At 45.5% G+C, this 20,383-nt stretch overlaps 1 protein-coding gene across 1 annotated transcript in view; it reads right to left on the bottom strand.

Moving 5' to 3' along the window:
- The window catches only part of SLCO3A1 (solute carrier organic anion transporter family member 3A1), a 140,256-nt gene extending 124,077 nt beyond the window's left edge, over positions 1-16,179 (bottom strand). Inside the window, exon 1 of the mRNA XM_068410307.1 lies at positions 15,780-16,179. Within this exon, the coding sequence (XP_068266408.1) occupies positions 15,780-15,950 (171 nt within the window). The 5' untranslated portion in view covers positions 15,951-16,179. The remainder of the gene's footprint in view (positions 1-15,779) is intronic.
- Between the last annotated feature and the right edge of the window lie 4,204 nt (positions 16,180-20,383).

Here is a 20,383-nt window from a genome sequence, read left to right as displayed (position 1 = left end):
GAGTCCCGCGGAGCTGGTTGCAGAAGCATTCCCAGCTGCCAGGCACAAACCAGGACAGAAGCAACACAGGCAGGACACTCTGAAGCAGCGTTAATAAAAGCTTTGATGGAAGCTGAATTCAGTTTTCACGGTTGGAGGACAACGGTGATTATATAAAGGCAATATACTGAGAGAGGAGGTTTTCTGACAAGTCCTGCTACTTTTTTCCTCATCTGCTCTGGCTCTGCTGATATCTCTCATGCTGCACTCCCTACCCAGCAGCAAGGATGCCTGGCTACAGCAAATGGGAACTCAGCTGAGGGAGAAGTTAGAGGCATTTCTCATCCACCGGTACATGAAATGCTTTAATTTAGTAAGCCTTAGGAGGAAGGAAGCCATTTAAAAGGGAACCAACAAAATGGCCACGTTGTATTGTCAATCCACAGCACTTCGTAACAACTCTTAAAAGAAACACCAAATTACTGTAGACATCTGCGGGTGGAACTCGGGTCTCTCTAGCACCTAACTAGCAACACCCCGAGCTTGTCCCGAAGCCACGTGAGCTGCTTGCTTATCCCCATCTCACACCCCGCAGCCCACACAAGAGCTGTCCGTGTCATCCTGCTTATTTGCTAAGTAACACCCTCCTACAAAGCTGTTCACAAACGACTCATTTCTCCTTCCATGTTGTCTCTGTGCAGAGCCAAGGGTACGAACGGGAGCTGCGTGCCGGCTGCTGCCAAACTTCCCGCTGAAGAACAGGGTGGGTTGGGAGGTGAGCGCAGGGGGTTCGTGGTGTAAACAGACAAGTCAGGGCTTGAAGGTGATCTTAAACCTATTCCCATCTGAGAACCTGGTGGTTATCTGAACATTTCCTGGGTGAAGAATGGGGGGTGGAAGTCGTAAAGAGCAGACTTGCGACTTTTGCATGTGTAAGTTTGGCAGTCCTGAGCACAACAGAAGCCACGCAACTTTATATCTCGTACCACCATATAATCTCCCCATTTTGTCACTTCTCAAAGGTAGCAAGCCCCTTTCCTCCTGAACAGGAGGCGATTTACAAGTGTCTTTTAAAATAACACACACAACATATAGGGAATAAAAAAATTCTTAAAGAAAAATTAAACGGGAGATCTAGCTAGAACTTGCAGACTTGTCATAGTCTCACCTGTCTCAACGTGTTCCCTGTAAAATGGAGATAGGCAACGATATGTCTCACCAGATGATGGGAGCTCTGTTCCTTGGGATTCACTATGAAGTGAGCTATCAAAAAAGCCAATGAACAAATGCATCTGCTGAGGCTGTACACACAGATGGCTGAATTTCACCCGTGCCTGCAGGATTAACAATAACCCGTGTCAGAGACAGGCACCGAACAGAAGCTGACAGGGTCCCCTCACTGCAGAATCACCAGACTCTGCAAAAATTCAATGAGCACGTGCAAGGAAAATAGAAGTCACCACTTCTTCCACTTATCTACTGGAGTCTGATAGGAGCAAAAGCACAATATGGGAGAGGTTCCCATGGAGGACTGCTGCTCCTTCAGCATGGGCACACCAAATTCTGGGAGGAATCCAGAATTCAGGCACTGCCGAGTGGGAATGGTTTTGCATTCAACGTTCAATGCCAAGCCAGAGACATTCACTAACCAACTGGTTAGCGCAGCCACCATGAGAACTATTTCTTTTCTCCTTGTACTTTCCCAACCTCTGGTTTCTCTTAACTCCAATTTGGCAGGTACAGGACAGACCAGACAGCACAAGAGCTGCACGTGTGGCTCCATCATTCCCACCACCAGCAGGAATCAGTCACCTCCAGATGCATTGCTCAAAGCCATGCTAAGCTTCACGGGGAGATACACAGCAAGCAAAGGGAAATGAAAGCCATATGCATGAAACCAAGCAAGACGAAGTCCCTGATACCTCAGCAAAGTGGCCCATGCAGCCCTTGAGCATGGGATTCTCAAACTAGGAGACGACACTAGTGGATCTGTGATGGAGAACAGAGACGAGTCCAGTCCAGCTTGCATGGGGGAAGCTGGACGACTGGCACCTGCATTAGCCTGTCTGCAGGTTACATTAACTGAGAGGGTTTGACTGGTGGAAGGATCATTCTTCATCCAGTCTCACTACCTGCTATGCTAGATATTTTGTCTTCTTTAACCCAAGCCCATTAAAGTTTTCCTCACAGCTCCATGCCCATTTTCTTCCCATTGCATGTATCCTCCACAGCTGTTTCAAATCCCATGTTTTCATCTCCTTCCACAGTTCTTCACTTATGCTTCACAGACAGGTTCTGCATGAAATTCATTCTCTTCATACTCAGCTTCTCCCTGGTTCCTGCCTCCCCAAGGTACTAATTACAATACAGTTTATTAGCCAGGCACATAACAGTTAGACTCTAAATTTGGCCTACTTTAAATGAAGTTAGACACCACTGAAGCAGTCCACTCCAGTTGATAACAGGGAAGGAGATTTTTCAAAAGCACTTAAGTGGCTTTGGAACAAGAGTCACATTTTCAAAGAGACACTTAAGAGTTAGGTCACTTTTGTCAATAAGAGCATGGCTCAGAAAGCATCTTTCAAAAATAATACCCTCAGGCTCTTTTAAAATCCATCACTACCAAGGACCAAGAGTAAAGCAGCCCCAGGTAGTATTTTCCTGAGAAGGCTCAAAAAGCAAAGGGCTAGATGCTTCAACCCCGTGGTTTCAGGCAGGTGCGAAGGAAGCAGGGATACCATTCAGCTGGCAACAAGGCTGCATTATAGCCCAGGGTGAAGGGAGAAGCCTCATAGATCAACCACAGGTAGGATAACACAAAATTACCAGCCCATTAATTCAACTTATTATGGTAGCTAATAGAGACCTAGCTCAGGGTCCAAGTCAGGGTGCCTCTTTCATTCCATTTACCATCTTTGTAGCAGTTGAGGGCCCATCATCACAGCCCACAAGATGCCCATGAAGCCAGACAATACCATAGCGAGCACATCTGCTGGTGGAGAGAAAAAGCCCAAAGAAGGCCTGGGGAAGTCCATGACAAAGCCAGGAAGTGAGCTCAAACACCCCTGGTCTCTATCTTCACTAGAAAATAGAAATAGCAGTTGTTCCTCAGCCAACAACCATTACCCCATTGGCAAAGCTGTCCTCTCCCAAGCCTGCCACATGTCACATTATCCAAACGTGAATGAAAACAAATTTCTCTGGGCACGAACATTAGTCTTGACCAATGAAGGGGGTCCCAGTTTGGACATGACAGCTCTGGACAGCCAGCTGCAAAGTAAGAGCCTGGCTTGAAAACATTACTCACGTGTGGCAGGAATGTTCCTCTGTCCCTGCCAAGATGCCACCATCAACAGAATCTGCCTAGCCAGTACTGGCTCAGAAGAAACAAGTTGCTGTTCCCCTATCATTTAATCTCTCACTTGCGTGAGCAGCGGGGGCGAGGGAGAGGGCAGTGACACAGACTCCTGGAAACACTCCATGAACTTAATTTTTTGTGACACTGTCTGGATACCAAGAGTTCTGAGCATAATCAGGATGCTGAGAATCAAATTGAAAGTGTCTGAATCTATACACGATGCACCATAGGGGGCAAATAAAGGAGAAACCAAAGGTCATTTTAGTTTCAACTTGCATTTCCAGTGTAGCAAAGTTCTGTGCATCTCAAAGACCACACACCTTGTACCCTCAGTGTGATGCCTAACAGAAATCCATAATGTTTTGGTCAAATTTGACATTGGAGCAACCAAATTCAACACTGGAGTAACCAGACACACTCCGTTTATGCCAAAAGGCAGTGTTAGCTAAACCAGAAGACCCCACTTTGTCACAGACCATTTGCAGAACATTTTTGTTCATTTTGTCCAACCACCCCCCCCAACAGTAATGCCATCTCAGAACAAGTCATTTTGAAGGCAAGGACACAGAAGTATTGAGCTGGGACATTACAGGAGAGTCTGGGAGAAAACTTCAAGACATGAGACCATACGACCTTATACTAATTCCCAGACTCACTGTGGCTTCCTCAAGAAAGAAATCCAATTCAATGAAGCCATATAATGACTATTTGCTGCAGCCTCACTTGAAGGGCTTTTTCCATATGTAAAAGGAACTCTCCAAGAAGTTAAATTCTGCCTTCTTACCTCCATCCCAGACTCTCCCACTCTCCTTCCCTTGACTCAAAATCCCAACTATGCAGCGTTCTCAACTGGTTTCAAGCCCTGGCCCTGAAGAAATAAGTGTCTTGTGTCCTGGATGAAAACAAGCCAGTTTCTCCTGCCAGCAACCCTCTGGTCCCAGCAATACAGTGAAAGCAGAGAGAATTTTGCATCCAGATTTACCTCCAAGTTGTTACCCTGCTAACAAATTGCTCACTGGATACTTACCCACAGAATGCCAAAGATGCAGCTTATAAGTGTGGGAGCATCTTGAAAACTCAGATAATGACAAGGGACCCTGGGCACTGTTCAGAGACATACTTCAAGAGTTTGCAATTTGACAATGGCACAGAACTGATTCTAGAGGCTGCATCCCATATTTCCCAAGAGTCATTATACACAACCACAGTAACCATTAGGGATCTATTTAAATAAGAAGGCAAAATAAATATTCTGGCAAGAAGCTTGTCCAGCATTGAATGAAACTGAATGATTCAAATCAATAAATGCCATCTCGGCTATGAGAGGCTACACCATAACCCCCAAATGCTTCCACAAGACATAGCAAGAAGAAATTTGAACCTTCTGCCTTCCTGGTAAAAGCTAGTACTGAGATTAAGAGCAACACAGCAGCCTTGATGCATCCTAATCCACAGAAAACACTGGACTTCTGTATAGGGCCAGCATTTGAGAAAGCTTGTACAGTTGCGCCAAATGACACAGCAAACCCACAAAGCTGTGCCTCTAGCACATGGTTTGTTCGTGTGGCTTAACTTCAATAGCCATCGAATAACTCCCAAGCTGTTTTCGGAATCCATTCATTCACAGAGAGATGTGTCAATGCAGAAGTGGCCTCAACTGAGCAAATAAACTCTTGGAAGAGAGCTCCATGGAATACTTGAAATCTTCCCTTTTCAGCCTTTGCTCTCGAGTTCTCTAAAGTTGGTAGGTTTGAATCCCAAAGGCTATGGGAAAGCTCTTCAGTAACCCCAAGCCAGCTCCCTTGATACACAATTTTTTAAATAGTATTAAATATCACAGATATTTATATATATATGGCAAGAGAAGAATCAGAAAACAAAACGTGACCTAGACTAGTGTAGCACTGTGACCCAAGGGCTCAAGCTAGCCATGTGGTTTTTGAGACCACATTTTGCTGACAAATCCAAACCTGGGACCAAGGCACCCCTCTTTGGGCCAAAGCTGGAGAACATGAGACGTGGCAGGTTCCTGCAGGAACACAACTGAGCTCAGAGGGCATTGACTGCACTGAGCACCTCAGATGAGACCGACTACAGGATCACCCAAACCGCCTCATATTACAAAACTAACATCTCTGCCCTTCACAAACAAGCACCCTTAGACAAGGCATCCCTTCAGCTAAAGCTCCTGTCCCTCAGCCAGCAGCTGCGCTGACTTCAGACATAAGGACCTGCATTATAACTAGCCAGAGGCAGCAGGAAACAAAGTGTACATCTCATGCAGAGGCTGAAAGGTCCATTGTAATTAACCACTCTCAGCCCTGTACGTTGAACAAGACAAAAACAAAAACCACAGTTTTCTTTTGCTGGTAAGCCCTAAAAACACTGCCCACTATTTCTCATAAAGGGCCTACATGCCCAGTGCCTTCTCTGTCCATCACACAAACCGCAGCACTTGGCATAGGATATGGGGAAGGTTAATTCCCACAATAATCAAATTTTACAGACAATGCCTGCAGGACAGAAAGAATATCACCATGGTTTAGTCGCAGAGCCACGTGTTTCTCCTTGGGCTGAACCTGCTTGCTGCCCAGCAGCACACCACAAAACACGGTGACTCACCACCAAGTGCAGACAGGACCCAAGCACAGGGAAAACCGCTTACCCAATGCCAGCCAACGTTGCTGCAAAGAGCATGTCGGTGCTCAAACAGGATTAACGGTTTACTTTAGCTCATGGGCCAGGGCAGATGCTCTCCCAGCCGAGCACAGCAAGCATCTGATGAAGACATGCTCTCAGTGAACCTGGGAAGAAGAGGTGGGATGAAGGAAGGTGGTGTTTTAACTTTCGCCTTCATTTTAAACATCCAAATCTATTTTAATCGGCAATGAAAATTAATTTTCCCCAGGTCAAGCCTGTTTTGCCCCTGACAGTAATTGCTAGTCTTTATCTCAGCTCACCTCATTTTCTCCTCCCGCCCTGTTGAGGAGGGGAGTGAGAGAGCAGCTGGGTGGGCATCTGGCTGCAGTCCAAGGTTAACCCACCACAATACCTCACCAAGCAAGGTGGATACTCTTTAAAAGAGAAAAGTTAAAGCTTTGGGAACAACTTCATGAAAACAGCTTTACTAAACCATGACAATTACAGCTCTTCCTGCAGCTCAGAGGAACGATAAGAAGCAAGCCATAGGACTGAAAAACTGGAAATCTAAACTCAAGTTTCTCCTCTTTAAAAATCAAGACCTAGTTACATATTTTTATTTTTCTGTTGTTTCACAGTTACAGGGAAAGAAGGATCAATGCCTAACTTGGCACCTCAATACATCATGCCACACTCAAACCATGTCAGGATGAGAAGCAAGCATGTTTCCAGCAGATGAAAGTCATTAGCACGGCACAACAAGCAGCAGGACACCACTGGGGGCATTCCTCCTTCATATTTTTCAAAATAATTTTTATTTTAGTCAGTATTTTTAGCTTCTCTTTCAGAAGTTTTAAATGCTGCCCCTCTTCTCCCTTGACATTTCTCAGTGTAGACATGTGTACGTGTACATACAGGTCCGGTATTATTTAGACGTGCAGAGGATTTGTCCTGCTACTGCATCAAGCAAGGCACATGCTGGTCCTCCTGCAGCCTTTCAGAGATTCCCTTCAAACCACAGTGTGAGGTTTGGCCCACACTCCAGCATCATGACGCTTCCAAGCAACTCTCTGGTCTACTGCTAATGGTGTGTCAACCTACATTTGCACGAAGCTGAGGAGAGAAGTGGAAAGAGGTAGCAGATATTTCACATCCTCCTTCTCAGAAATAAAAGCCAAGAACCCCAAAACAACCCTTTTGCAGCTTTTCCTGTTGAAGTTCTATCAGAGAAAACAAAGACCATTCATTGTTCAACACGATGGGCTGTAATCCTATGAAGTTATGGTATTTTCTTACTCACTGGTATCCCTTTGGAGAATTAAAGGGATGAAACAAATCTGAAACTACAGAAAACTCAGAACTCTGTCCTGATATGGCAAACATGCCCATCAGTGCTGTCCTCTGGCCATCCTGCATTCAAACGTAGGTGCTCTCTGCCAGCTGAGAGCATGCAAAGCTCCATCTAATACAGGTTCCAAGCAGGCTCCAGGAGAAATACTTACTTTTCACCGTACATAAGTTTATAGAATAATTCACCCATTTTAGGAACGGAGAGAGCACCACTACCTGGCACCTCAACTGTACAGCAATTCCACATAATTTCATTTGACTCTTCAGGCATTAAGCTGTTAAGTATCACCTTAAAATATGCATATACAACACATACTTTAAGGCTGGTTCTTATCTATTGACACAAAACCAATGCTGATTTCAATTCAGCCAAAAAAAAAAAAATCTAACTTTTAGTGGGGAAAAAAATATACCACTATACTATTTTAAAAACTAAAAGTCAAACATTCCTGAAAGGTTTCTGTATTCTTCCACACCCACACCCCAAAACTCTTCCCAAATAGACAAGCTTTCTTTCAGTTTCTTTGTGGAAGAGTTTGTAGTTGCCTTTTTATTAAGGGGGGAAAAAAAAAAACCTAGAGAAAATGTTGGATTCAGATGCAAACATCAAAGCACAAAAAAAAAACTTGAAAGCAAATCTGACATAGTTGCTTCAGAAACCATAATGCTGGGTGAGTCATGAAGACCTCAATACAACTGAGTTATCCAGGTTCCTTCAAAAACTTCACTGTCATTTAATGCATCACCATAAAACTGAATTTTAAGTCTTTTTCCACTTTCAGTAAACTAAGGCATTATGAATTATACAGGTGAACAGCATGGTAAGTGTTTTAAAAGGACATTTAAATATTAAAAATAAGAAAATTCCAGCAATCCTTGCCCAGAAAACAGATCATTAGGTAGCACTGAAAAACAACTTCTGTGCTCCCGCACCTGCCCTCACAGCCACTTATCTAAAAGTCACTGGGCCTGCAAACATGCAGAAATCATCCATGCGAGCGCTGCAGATACCAAAAACAAAGGTGTTCAAAAACTACAGGGAAATCAGGTGGCTGCTTGGTGAGGAGAAAGGCTACTATGAAGGGAGAGGCACCAGAGAGGAAAAACAAAAACCAAAATACAAATTGCTTTTCTTCTTGAACCATAGAAAATAAACAACAATGATGATAAATTTTCCAATAAACCTGGAATAAAGATTTTGCTTTTATGCTGCAAGGAGTAATCTAAAATTATTGAGTGTGTTCAGGCACTGCTGCAATACGAGCCCCAGTAAAAGATCTCCGACTACAACACAACAGGCACTGTTGTATTGAAGGAGGGGACCTGCCTCCCTCACTTCAGTAAGAAATATTCAGGTATCAAAATGCAGAAGCACTTCACATTCAGAATAAGGCTGGGAAAGAGAAAGTTGGTAACGGGAGAGCTTAAGAAATCTGATTTCATTTCCTAGGTCTTTCCTAGATATGCTAAGTGAGGAGGGGCAGTTCCAGTCACACCTGTGCCGTAGGTCTTCCATCTCCACGTGATTACAACTGCATCCCCACTTAAAATCTGGGAGAAAGGAACAGTTCCTTTTCTCCATGCTTTGATCCATTCACTCAAACTGAAACATCTTGGATGCAAGGACCATCTCCCAGCACGGATGGGAGGAAGTGCCAGACACTCCGGGAACTCCCTAAGCAGCTTGCTATCGCTATTGATTGTATTGATACTGTATGAAGTGAGGCAGTGTGAAATCGCTACTTAGTGGAGCAAGCAATACTATTTGCATCACAACATGTATCTACAAAGAGACAGAGCCTACTGGTTGCTCCAAGGTGACCTGGAGACGGGACTCTTGGGGTTCCACTCCTGGTTTTGCTGCAGAGTTATAATGAAACCTTGTAAATCAAAATCGGTGGCCCATTTTTCTATGCAATAGGAAAAATGAATTCTTCCAAACTTCACTGGAGCACTTAAAGGAGTTACTACACAAAGTATTATCATGCACTTATTTAAACTTCCTTGGATGCGGCTTGAAATATATCACCAGCTTCATCTGGTGTTGATCAGAAGACAAAGCTACACTAATTCATCCAAGCTGCAACCTCACCCACTAAATAGTATGCCATTAATTTTGCTACCATCAAGGAATAACTAGAGACTAAGGAGTGTACAAGAAAGGAAACATTTTAGAATATTACACACAGAGAACAAATTCTTCTTGATGAATTGCAGAATAACTCTTTTGAAGCAATAAATTTACACCGCTGTAGCACAACAGAAGTTGGCTTTTGGTCCTTTACAATGTCCTGAAAGCAAGGGAAAAGCAAGCCCATGCAACCTGAGAGACACCTTTCTGGGACACGGGGAATATCTGCTCTCCCTTGCAGGGAAGGAGAGGGATCACAGTTCAACTGAGCCCTCTGGGAGAGGGGCTGCGTTACCATTTGAAGAGTCACACTGCATAAAGTTACTCAGCAAGAACACCACAGACCTTCAGCCCTACGCATTCGCTGATCTAATTCAAGATCCCTTTAAACCTCAGCTGCATTAATGCTGCAGGCCATTAAAACCCAGCGAGCTAGTTGTCACATAGGCACGCAGCAAACGCTAAAGGGATTTTGAAAGCGAAGGCTGGCCAAAGAAATGAGACATTGGTTTTACGATGGATTGTAATGTTTCTAACAGGCTGCTCTTTCTTTCACGGCTTACAAATATCACTTGGCCCTTACAGAGAAAAGGAAGAACTGCCAAACTTTCTGCTAAAAATAATGAAAAAATTAAACACTAAAATCAATTAGTCCACGCTCTTACACATCAGGTGCATTTTGCTTTCAAACGCATTTAACCAAGGTGGCATCAGATTGTAAGTTTGGATTAAGTCTGCAAATGGCACGCAGCATATAATGTAACAGATAAGCGTGTTATCTCTACACCATTGCATCTATTAGTAGTAGATAAAAGAAAAACTTTAAGCCAAAGTGTAAATGCCAGTTACTCACAAGCCTTCCTAGTACTCAAAAATCCAACATACACCTGGATTGGAATTTGTTTCTACTAATTTATATAAAGTTTTTATGTTAATAAGTCAGTGCCACACTCCCAACCCAAGCCCCACAGGAGTCTGAAAGCACCAGAACCCAGAGCTGGATCTGGTTTCTCCTCTACCCTGCAGTCAGAGATGCGAAAAACATCAAACGGCTTCTTAGAGAAGAAATATGAATGTAGTCGAAAGAGCTAGTTTAGAATAACTTTCTGTGCAACTCAGCTGCAAAACAGACAATATTCTCTAATGGGAAAGGCATACTAGAAACAACTTTCCAGAAATAACATTGCCAGCAAAGACATATTAAGGGAAAATGAACTGTAAGCAATAACCAGCCAATGCTTGGCAATCTTCATCCCCACTAAAACATTTATTTTCACTCCATGTTTTTTTTTTTTCCCCCTTAAATACCCCAGTGACAAATAAATTACGAGCATTACAGCTAATTTATTACTCAGCACTGCTGAGGATGGAAAGGAAAAAAAAGGACAGGAGTATTTTAAAGCTGATTATTATTCTAGGAAAAGAAATACTTTAATAAAAACAATCATAAATTAAACATGAAAAACTGTTCTTGCAGTTAAGCCACTGGACTGAAGCACCTGAAACTGGAATTCCTTGCCCTGCCAGACTTTTCTGCTCATGGCTAAGCCATTCGGGCTCTGCTGCTGTTAATCAAGTAAAAGCTTTATCAATAGCTTCAGCCACAGAATCAAGCTCTTCATCTCAGTTTCCCCACCTGCAACCTTTCTCCCACCCAGTCTGCTCAGACTGCAACCACTCTGGGGCAAACTCGATTGTACAGCACCAAGCACAACAGAAACCTTTGAAGCACTGCAGTACTCCTATATTAACATTGTCTTTAATGACATCCTTCACGTGGACCTCTCCACTGACTTCAAGGAGGGTTTGACTGGGTCTCTACAACAGGAGACAACTGCTTTCTGTGCCAGGAACACAGTATTTTATTCGTCACATTTAACATGGGAGCAGAAGGGGTTGCGTACCAAAGCAACGTAAAAAAACAAGAGCCAAATTGTACTCTTAATCCCTCAGTTCCCTGGTGCCCACCTCACAGGACCCCTATTTCTGTTTGTTCCAGCAGGAACCCTTGGATGATTAACTTCTGTATTTATCTTTAATACTTATTTTTTCCCCAAATACAACATTTTAAAATTTTATTTAATATCCCAAACCCCAGCAGCAATAAAACTGAACAGAAGGAGCCTGTCTCAGAAACCACATACGCACACACAACCTCACCTGGACTCACATGGTGCTATTTTTACTGCATACCTTAAGAGGGCTTTTGTAAGCTGCAGTCAAACGCTGCCGCACGGGCAAAGCTCTAGCCGGGAAGTTAAGCATGGCTCAAAAGTTTTCATTCAGCAAAACAAGAAACAATTTGGCATTCATTCCCATGCAAACACCAATGCACCCTCCTTGGGAGGGACCAATTATTTCCCTTTGCATCTCATGCTCAGGCCAGTCACCCTCTATCACTTGATAAAACACATGAATAGCTGCATTCAAAGCTGCAGCAGAGACATCTCAGTCCAGCTCTGTAAGAGCAGCTACCCAGAGCACACCAAATAACCGTTTCTCAACGTGCTTCCCATATGCATGCCCTTTATCTAAAGAAGCCCGTGGCTTTGGCAGACGCTGGGTGCTTGTAACTAGGTCAGTCTGAACGGGAGCGAGCTGAGGCTAAAGGCTAGGGAGAGAAAATTAAATTGCGCTCCTGCTCCACAAACTGTGGCTGTCAAACCGGGAGCTCTTCGCCTCCTGCTAAAGCAGCGATTTCACCACTGGCCAGGCAAAAGCTTTGACTGGCAGAGTGATGAAGTGCCTCGGCGATAAACCGTCGGGAGCACCTGGAATGTTATTACTGGCTGAAATATTCTAAAATGCAATGCACGTAGGAATTCAGGGGTGGGGGGGACAGGGAGGGGAGTCTCGCCAAGGTATGTGAATCAGCCTTATCGAAACCCTCCTCGCCGCACGGCCAGCGTGACCGATCACACTGCTGCATTCGCCTGAAAGGCACCAGGCTCCGGCTGGAAAACGGAGCTTCCAGCCTTTCCCTCCTGGTGCCATCCGCACCAGCAACGTTCGGCTCCTCAACCCACCGACCTACACTTCAGGAGAGCACCCGGCGGTGGAGATCATCTGGGCTTTTAAAAGTTGCTGCAAAACCCCTGAGTAACTTCTGCAGCAGGAATGCCTGCAGACTACCAGCAGCATTTTCCCCACTGCCACTGCAGTTGCTGGGAAATACAAGTTTCCAAAAGCACGCAGGAGTAATTAGATGAAGCCAAATAAATGCATACACAAAACCTTACAAGAATATGCAAATAATAGGGTGTATTCAGCAGCCCCAGAAATTAAAGCAGCAGCACAGGCTTGTATTTGCATAAACTATGCAGGATATGGCACTGAGTCGTTTTGGAACGTGTGCATTTTGCAAACAGCAAGCGCAATAATTGACAAATATTTTGGAGCATGACATTGATCAAATACTCCCTAAAACTTCACATGAAGAACCTCAGAGACATTGTAGTAATTAACCATAGACATCCACTGTTGGCGTCCTGTGGTATTTTCACTGCTGAGTTCTGTGGGAAAAGAATTGGACTTTATAGATTTTTATCAGCATTTATTATTTATAAAGCCCTGTTGGCAAGCACAATGTTTTATGAACAAATAAGACTGAATGATCTTTGCTTCAAAACCACATAATGAATGAAAGTCTGCTTTGAACATACATTCAAGTGGGCGCTGCTAGTTTATTGTGCAGAGAACATGGAAAAAAGAAGTTTTTACATCTCTCAAAAGAAATAACAATATCCACTTCTAAACGTGCTGACATGAAAGCCAAGCCCAACCAAAACCGAGCTCTTCACTCACTCCCGAGAAGCCAGGCCCCTGCCTTGTTTTCTTAATGAGCTGAGTTTTTGCCCTCACGGTCTCCCTGTGCAGAGCAAGGAGGACAAAAACCGAGGAAACCAACTTGTCACCGTATAAGGCGAAAAAAAGGTTTCTCTTCCTGAGTTACAAATAACTAGGGAAAGTCACACATGTGGCCAAGCAAAGCAGAAGTATGAGTACAGTACTCGCTTGCTGCTGACAGGCTAAAATTAGTAGTTTATTCAACTGCCCAGAACTACACACTGTGTCTGTCCCCCGCAGCATCTCCCTATTTGTCTGTCTTTCTGTTTGCTCCCTGCTTTGTCTCGCCTGCTAATTTGTCCCTCGGGGAGCAGCCGGGCATGCCACCGCCGAGCCCAGCCGCCCCTGCTCATCCCAGGAGCCTGAGTAAATGAATATCCACTTGCAGTTACACCTGGGCAACTCTGCAGTGCCTCCACTGATTTCAACCCCAAGACAGCACCTGAGAACCACACTTGGCCCCACAGGACACTTGGGTCTGCAAAAATGATTAAGTCCTCCACACTTTTCACTAAGCATCTCTCCTGCTCCTGCTCTCACTCCCCCACGACACCTGTAAGCACAGCGCTCATCCAGATTTGCTTTAAGCACAGATTTACCCTCCCAAGATAATTCCACATTTGCATCTGTTCATTGTATGAAGAGCTGTGTGGTATTTGCAATGACGGAAGATAAATTATACAGGGAACGGAGGAACACTTGCCCAGTGCAGCTGGGCCACTGCTCATGCATGCTGGGGATTGTTTTCAGTTTAGTCGTCTTTTTTTCCCCCCCCCCTCACTGACCAGTTGTCTGTTACTGTTTGTGGATCTGGCCATAGGGCCCGATGTCCTGCTGGTCAGGGTACAGTCCTGGAGAATGGCAGAGAGAGCAGCACCTCCACCAAGTTAACCCCTCAGAGGAAGGGGCGAGGACTTTGGGAACAGCGATGGCAGCGGTGTTTTCCAGCCAGTGGGGCTGGGGTGCGTGAGAGGGAGCAAGCGCGGTACAAAGCACGCCACGAGAGTTGGGGAAAATGGGAGGAAAAAATGCTAAACTGGGGAGGAGAGAGCAATGCAAAGGGGTTTGAGGAAAATGCCATGCTAGGGACTATTACTGCTGATCCTATGCGTAGACACTGTAGCTAAGTGTGCCAACATATAGTCCTCCAGCAGATCTACACATTTCCAGCATACTGGTGCCCACTCGGTGACGTCACCTCAGTGGGCTCTTCCTTGGCCATTACTCTGACGAAGGATTATCCCACACTCATTCATGCTGACAGATCATTTTGCAAGTAGCTGATCAGAAACAATATATTTACTTACTAAGGTGTTACTAACATAAAAGAGGCATATCCCTGTCTGGCTCCTACAAATTAAGTGATATCCACCTCTACTCACATAGGGTATAGACACACATATAGACTCACATACTTAATTTATCTCAACAGAAGTGATGTAGTTTCCTTTGGAATTACAAATACGTTCCAAACTAAACTTATACGTTTCATTATATGGAGGTGATTGCTAATTTCCATTTCATATTAATAGGGAATATTAACCATAGTTAGTTTAGCCACGTACCTTGAAAAATTATAGATCACATTCAGTACAAATTTGCATAAGCAGTTTGAGGACACGAGAGAGGAGCAGTGCTAAATACTGAATACAAGTACAGAATGCGGAGATCTTATGCTTACTGTATATTACGTGTATGGCCTCAAAGAGCCTCAGAGATTATGAATACATTTCTTTTCCATGGAAACTATAATTCTCAAATCCAGCAAGCTATTTTGAGAAATTTAAATCAACTATATGCTTACATCTGCTGGAAGAACACTTCATTTTCACAGCCTGCCTCTCTCAGTGTACACTCAAACGCACACGCACAGCCGTATGGACATCTTTCCAACTCTTTACTCCAGTTCTGCCTCTGACACAAGATCTCGCTATGCAGATTCAATGCAAAGTCTTATTTTGACTGTTCTCTACCGAACACCAAGACTTACGGGGCTGTTGTACTTAACACCGCTGCATCACTTGAAGAGGACAAGAAAAACTAGTAATGCAGGAGGCATGACGTACATGTCCCGCTAAATTTTCTTGGGATTTACTCAGTATAAACTGGGAAGGCTGGCATTTGCTCCGAGTTACTGGCCAGCTCGGAAACCAGCAGCAGTGACAAGCCAGCCCGCACGCACAGCTGTGCGCCAGGGGTTCGGGAGTCCAGGGGACCGGCTGTACAAGTTACCGGCGAGAGGGACGGCAGAAGGGTAACGAACCCCTCAGCCTGCTGAGTCATTTAAGCCGGGAAACGCTCGGGTAAAACCCACCCGAGGGGATGGCGAGGGGGCTGCCCACCGAGCTGCCCCGGCTGCGAGGAAACTTCCCCTCCGCTTCTGCCGGCGCATCCCCCGCCCCGCGCCCCCCGCCCGGTTTGGCCCCAGCCCCGCAGGTAGTGCGAGGGGGCTGCGCGGCCCCGGCCCCCACTCACCAGGTAGGCTCCCACCGTGCCCTGGGCCAGCATCAGGGCGCACTCGGACACCAGGAAGAGCTGGATGCTGGAGAAGCAGGAAACCTTCCTCCGCCGCCTCCGCTGCCGCGGCGCGCCGGCCCCCGGGAGCTCGCTGCCGCCGCCGCCCGCCGAGCCCCGCTTCCCCGGCATCCTCCCGGGCACCGCCGCCGCGGGATGGCGGGCCCCGCGGCTGCTCCGCGCCTTCCTCCTCCTCCTCCTCGGGGTGCCAATCACAGCGGCAGCCCGTGGCGGCTGCCTCTCCGCCCGCGGGCTGCTGCCATGGCCAGCTCGCCGCTGCCTCCTCCTCCCTTCTCTCCTCCCCTCACCCTGCCGCGCTCCCTCTCTCCGCCGGCCCCGCGCAGGCCGGATCCGCGCCCCCGCCGGCGAGGGGCGGGGGAAAGCGCGGGGCTGGCGCCGGCTCCGCGGCGGGCGGGGCGGCGCCGTCCCGGGATACGCGCGGGCTGCGCGGCCGGTTCTTATCGCCGCGGGAGCGGGGCGGGGGAGCGGCCACGACACCCGCCCCCGCCGCCCAGCTGCCCCCCTGGGCCGGCACCTCCCGGCGTAGGGCCGGGGGGGCGCGGAGACGGCTCCTGCACGGGGCTGGAAGTTTCTGAGGCAGCGTGAGGGCGAGCTGCCCCCAGACAGGCCTGGCCTGCGCCTCCTTCCTGGCGTCCCCCGGCGCGGGTGCCCTAATTTCATACTCCTGCAAGCGCTCCTTCCTGAAGGGCGAAAGGGGCCGTATGAAAATTGTGTGTTCAGAGAAATAACCAGCAGTAGGTGGTGTGCTGCAGCACTGCTGACACGTGGGCAAGCATTCGCGCTCAGGCCCGTGCTTCGTGTCCCCCGCCATGTGTCTTTCTGATGGTGCCTTTTGTTGTCACTCCCACCTTGAGTTCTAATTTCAAGAGGTATCTTCTTGTAAAAACCGCTAATCGTCACTTCTGCTATTGCAGATCACGTTGGCTTAACAGCAAAACCTGATCCACTTTGCTCTTCAAGTGCACTTTACCAGCTCATTTCTGGGTCCACACAGGGGGCTGCTGCCTTACCTCCTTGTGTTATTAAACTTCCAGTTAAGTGGAGGTTCAGGTACTTGAGCCATTTAGTACTGGGATGTCCACGGCCTTTGAGAGGAACAGTTTTCTGTGGAAACAGGAGGTTACATCTTTCAAAAGTAACTACATGATTTGGATGTTAAATTTCGTTTTCAAAGGTAGTCGAGGTTTTGAAACTCCTGAATACCTAAGAAGATGCCTTTGAAAATGGAACTTAAGAACATCCTAGTTTTTCAAGGCATAAGCCAGTCATCACCACTCACACCAGGAGGCCAAGAGAACTGACATTTTAAATGAACCCTTTTTTCTTCCAGCACCCTTTTTTAATTTCTTCTCCCAAAATATCATCATTGTTTGGAGGCTTTTTATTTTGGCCTTCTTTTATTTGAGTACCTTTAATAACTATGATGCTGAAAATTAATCTTGAGCAGAGTCTCCACCCAGGTTGATGAGTCTTTACCAAGCCCAGCAGATGCACATTGCCCCAACAGAACTGCAGGCCACTGCTGGAAAGAAATGTGAGAGACCTGGCACGCTCAGCTGTTACCCTTTGCTCATCAGCTGCCAACACCTCCCTCCCATGCTGAACTTTGGCTCGCCACAGCTTTTCCAGCAGGTCTGGGCCATATCAACAGGTGTCAATAGTCCCATCTACCCCTGGGGACACGGTCTCCAACATTGATGGCCTGAGGCAGCACTATCAAACAATTAGTGGGGAGAACAGTCTGGTGCTTGTAGCTGAGTGGTCTTAATTTTAATGAGATACATATCAGTCTTGCAGACATTGTGCACCTCACAAGATGCACGTTAGAAGCTACCTGAGGCCTTAAATGGCAAAGTTTTTGCATGAAGTCATGAAAAACTGGCTCATCCATACACGGTTCTGCCAGTTCATAAGGTGTTTTCCATCCAGGGAAAACTGGTTCTTCCACCAAAAGAAAACAAACAAAAAAAATCTCATTTTCTTGAAATCTCTTTAGACTACAAAAGTGCTCATCTCCTTCCTAACATGTTTATTTAGGGACCCCTGCTATAAAAATTCTGCAGTTAGAAAACGAGAAAGGTCTCTGTCTCTAGATGGATAGATTCGTAGACTATTTCAATTAGCATGGCTAGACAGATGCTTTGCTCCAGATGGAAGCTGTGGTGCATTCTAAACAGGATGGACAATCTAACACACTTTTCAATACGGGAAAATAGAGGGGTTTCTCTTAAAACACTTGAGTGTGTAGAATTATGGCAGGGGAAGTCTTAAAATTCCCTGAAAAAAAGCATTTTGGGGGCATGCTGGTCTTTCCAGTCAGCTTTTGCCTGCTCTAGTTTAGGTGCTAAAGGCAGCAAAGCTCTGAAAACTCATCTAACTCACCAAGTGTGTATCTGGAAACCCAAGTAAACTTCTGCACATGCTACCACAGTTACCAATATTCAAGTCAATGCTTTAAAGCTCTTGAATATATATAAAATATATGCAAGTGCCATAATGTGTCTTGATCACGTCTTAGACATCCTGTTGGAAGAGTTTGTCCAGGCTGAGGAAGCAGATACACTGCTTGTCTGTTACAAGGAAAACAGCTGCTAGAAAAATTTGACTCTAATACTAATTATCTGAAACATCTCGTTGGTTAGTTTATTGCAGCAGAATACAATTATCAGTTAAATTTCTGTCCAGAAAAGACAGAATGCCTGGATTATTTTTCTCTTCTTTTTGTTGTATACTTGCACTTACTTCCTTTAGAAAAACTCCTCCTGCTTTGCTCTGCTGAAAGAAAGCATGAGGGTCTTGCATCTCCACTGAAGTACATCAGTAGACCTGAGTTTGCTTTCTGCTGCCTTTCAACATACCACGTTCCTGAGATCTCTCAGTAGAGTGCTTCAGGGATGGACAAGTGACCTGTTTGGATTTAATAGTTAATTATTGTTATACCCAAACAGTTTTTCTGGTCTAAATTGACCCAGCTTTAACTACTAATGTGCAGAACACTAATGTTCTTGGATTATCATTAGCTTAGAATGAAAAGGGACTTTATAGCTAGAATAGTCCCTTTTCTTCAGGGCTCAGTAGTTTTGCCAGCGCAATTCTCGGCTATTTCCCCAACCAAAGCAAGCATTAGCAACTTTTCCCCCCACAATAGTTTGTATTAAATTTCTTGCAGATACCTTGTGAGATTTTTATAAACACTTGAACATTCATAGCTGGGAGGCAACGCGCTGCCATAGATAAGGGTGGACACTACAATCTTTAACAAGTCAGGTACTCTGAGACCATCTTATTACATCTTGTCTGCTGGACATCTCCTTGTGAGTACCTGTGGGCTTGTGTCAACATTCACCTCTGGGTAACCTTAGCAGCTGAAGTTTTCTTGATCTGTCACCATCCTAAAACAATTTTTGCTTTAGTTCATTTTTTTTCCTCCTGTTTGTGGTTAATCTTATGGAAAATTAGCTGCTTAGTCATGTGTTTTGATACTAGACAGGGATAACTTCTTTCATCCATGTCTAGAATCAGTGCCTATGGTATATGGGGTTTATGGCTAGCACAGAAGGAGAGCTGAGGGAGAGCTATGAAGGATGAGGACCTTAGTGAAGCACTCGACTGATATCTTACACCTCAAGGGGCAAAAGTGCAAGCTTAAAAAGAAAATCTAAGCTTAACCATCAGTGGTCTTGGTAACAGGAGAAGGAACAGTAATGTATGGTTTTCCTTAAGCAGAGCTGGTGGAAACCTCTTCTGTGAAATGTGCCAAGGCAAGCAGCTGATCTGTATCATCAGGCATCTCTACAATTGCCATTGGAATCGTATTCCCAAACCTTCTGGACGTATTTTACTAATTTGTGCCTTATGCAGTACAGCCTCACTGGTGCAGCGGTGGGCACCCAGTGTACCTATTCTTGCTGAGGATGCAGCAGAGAAAAACAAGGACAGGTGCTAAGAGAAGACAATAGTCTCACAGGAGACATATCTGTCCTGTGGTGTATATTAAAAAAAAAAAAAACCACAACAACAAAACCAGTGCTGCAACCATAACTATTATCTTCTCTCACCAAAACTGCTCTAGATATTTTCTACAGGGCGATGGTGTATTTCATTGCTCTCCTTTACACTGCTGTAGGTCAGGAGCAGCTATTAGAGTTTGATACTCACCCAAGTGTCTGCATCCTCACCCTTCCCCATGGCTATGTTTTTACGTCAGGTGTTAGTGCAGTGCAGCGTTAGGGTTTCTCTCCTGCCCTGTGGCCCTGGGTGCCAACCTAGCTGCAAATCACTGTTAATCTGGTTTAATTGCAAGAGTGGTTGAGGAACATCATCTTGAGAGCCACCTTCGGGGCATGCTTGCTTCCGTCTGCCGCGTTGACACTTGTTCTGTCCCTTGATCTAGCAGGGTAGATGCTTCCACGTGGCTGCAAAGATGTCATAGCGCTGCATTAGGTGCTGGAAAATAATGTTCCTGAGAGGTTTGGATTCTGCTCCATTCGAAATTACACTAGTGAAGTTAAAAATCAGGCAGAGTTGTCTCAGGTATCACTCTC

The sequence above is a fragment of the Nyctibius grandis genome, chromosome 11 (genome assembly GCF_013368605.1).
Source record: "Nyctibius grandis isolate bNycGra1 chromosome 11, bNycGra1.pri, whole genome shotgun sequence".
In the NCBI taxonomy this organism is placed as follows: domain Eukaryota; kingdom Metazoa; phylum Chordata; class Aves; order Nyctibiiformes; family Nyctibiidae; genus Nyctibius; species Nyctibius grandis.
The sequence above is the reverse complement of the archived record's forward strand: the minus strand, read 5'-3'. Positions and strand labels throughout refer to the sequence as shown.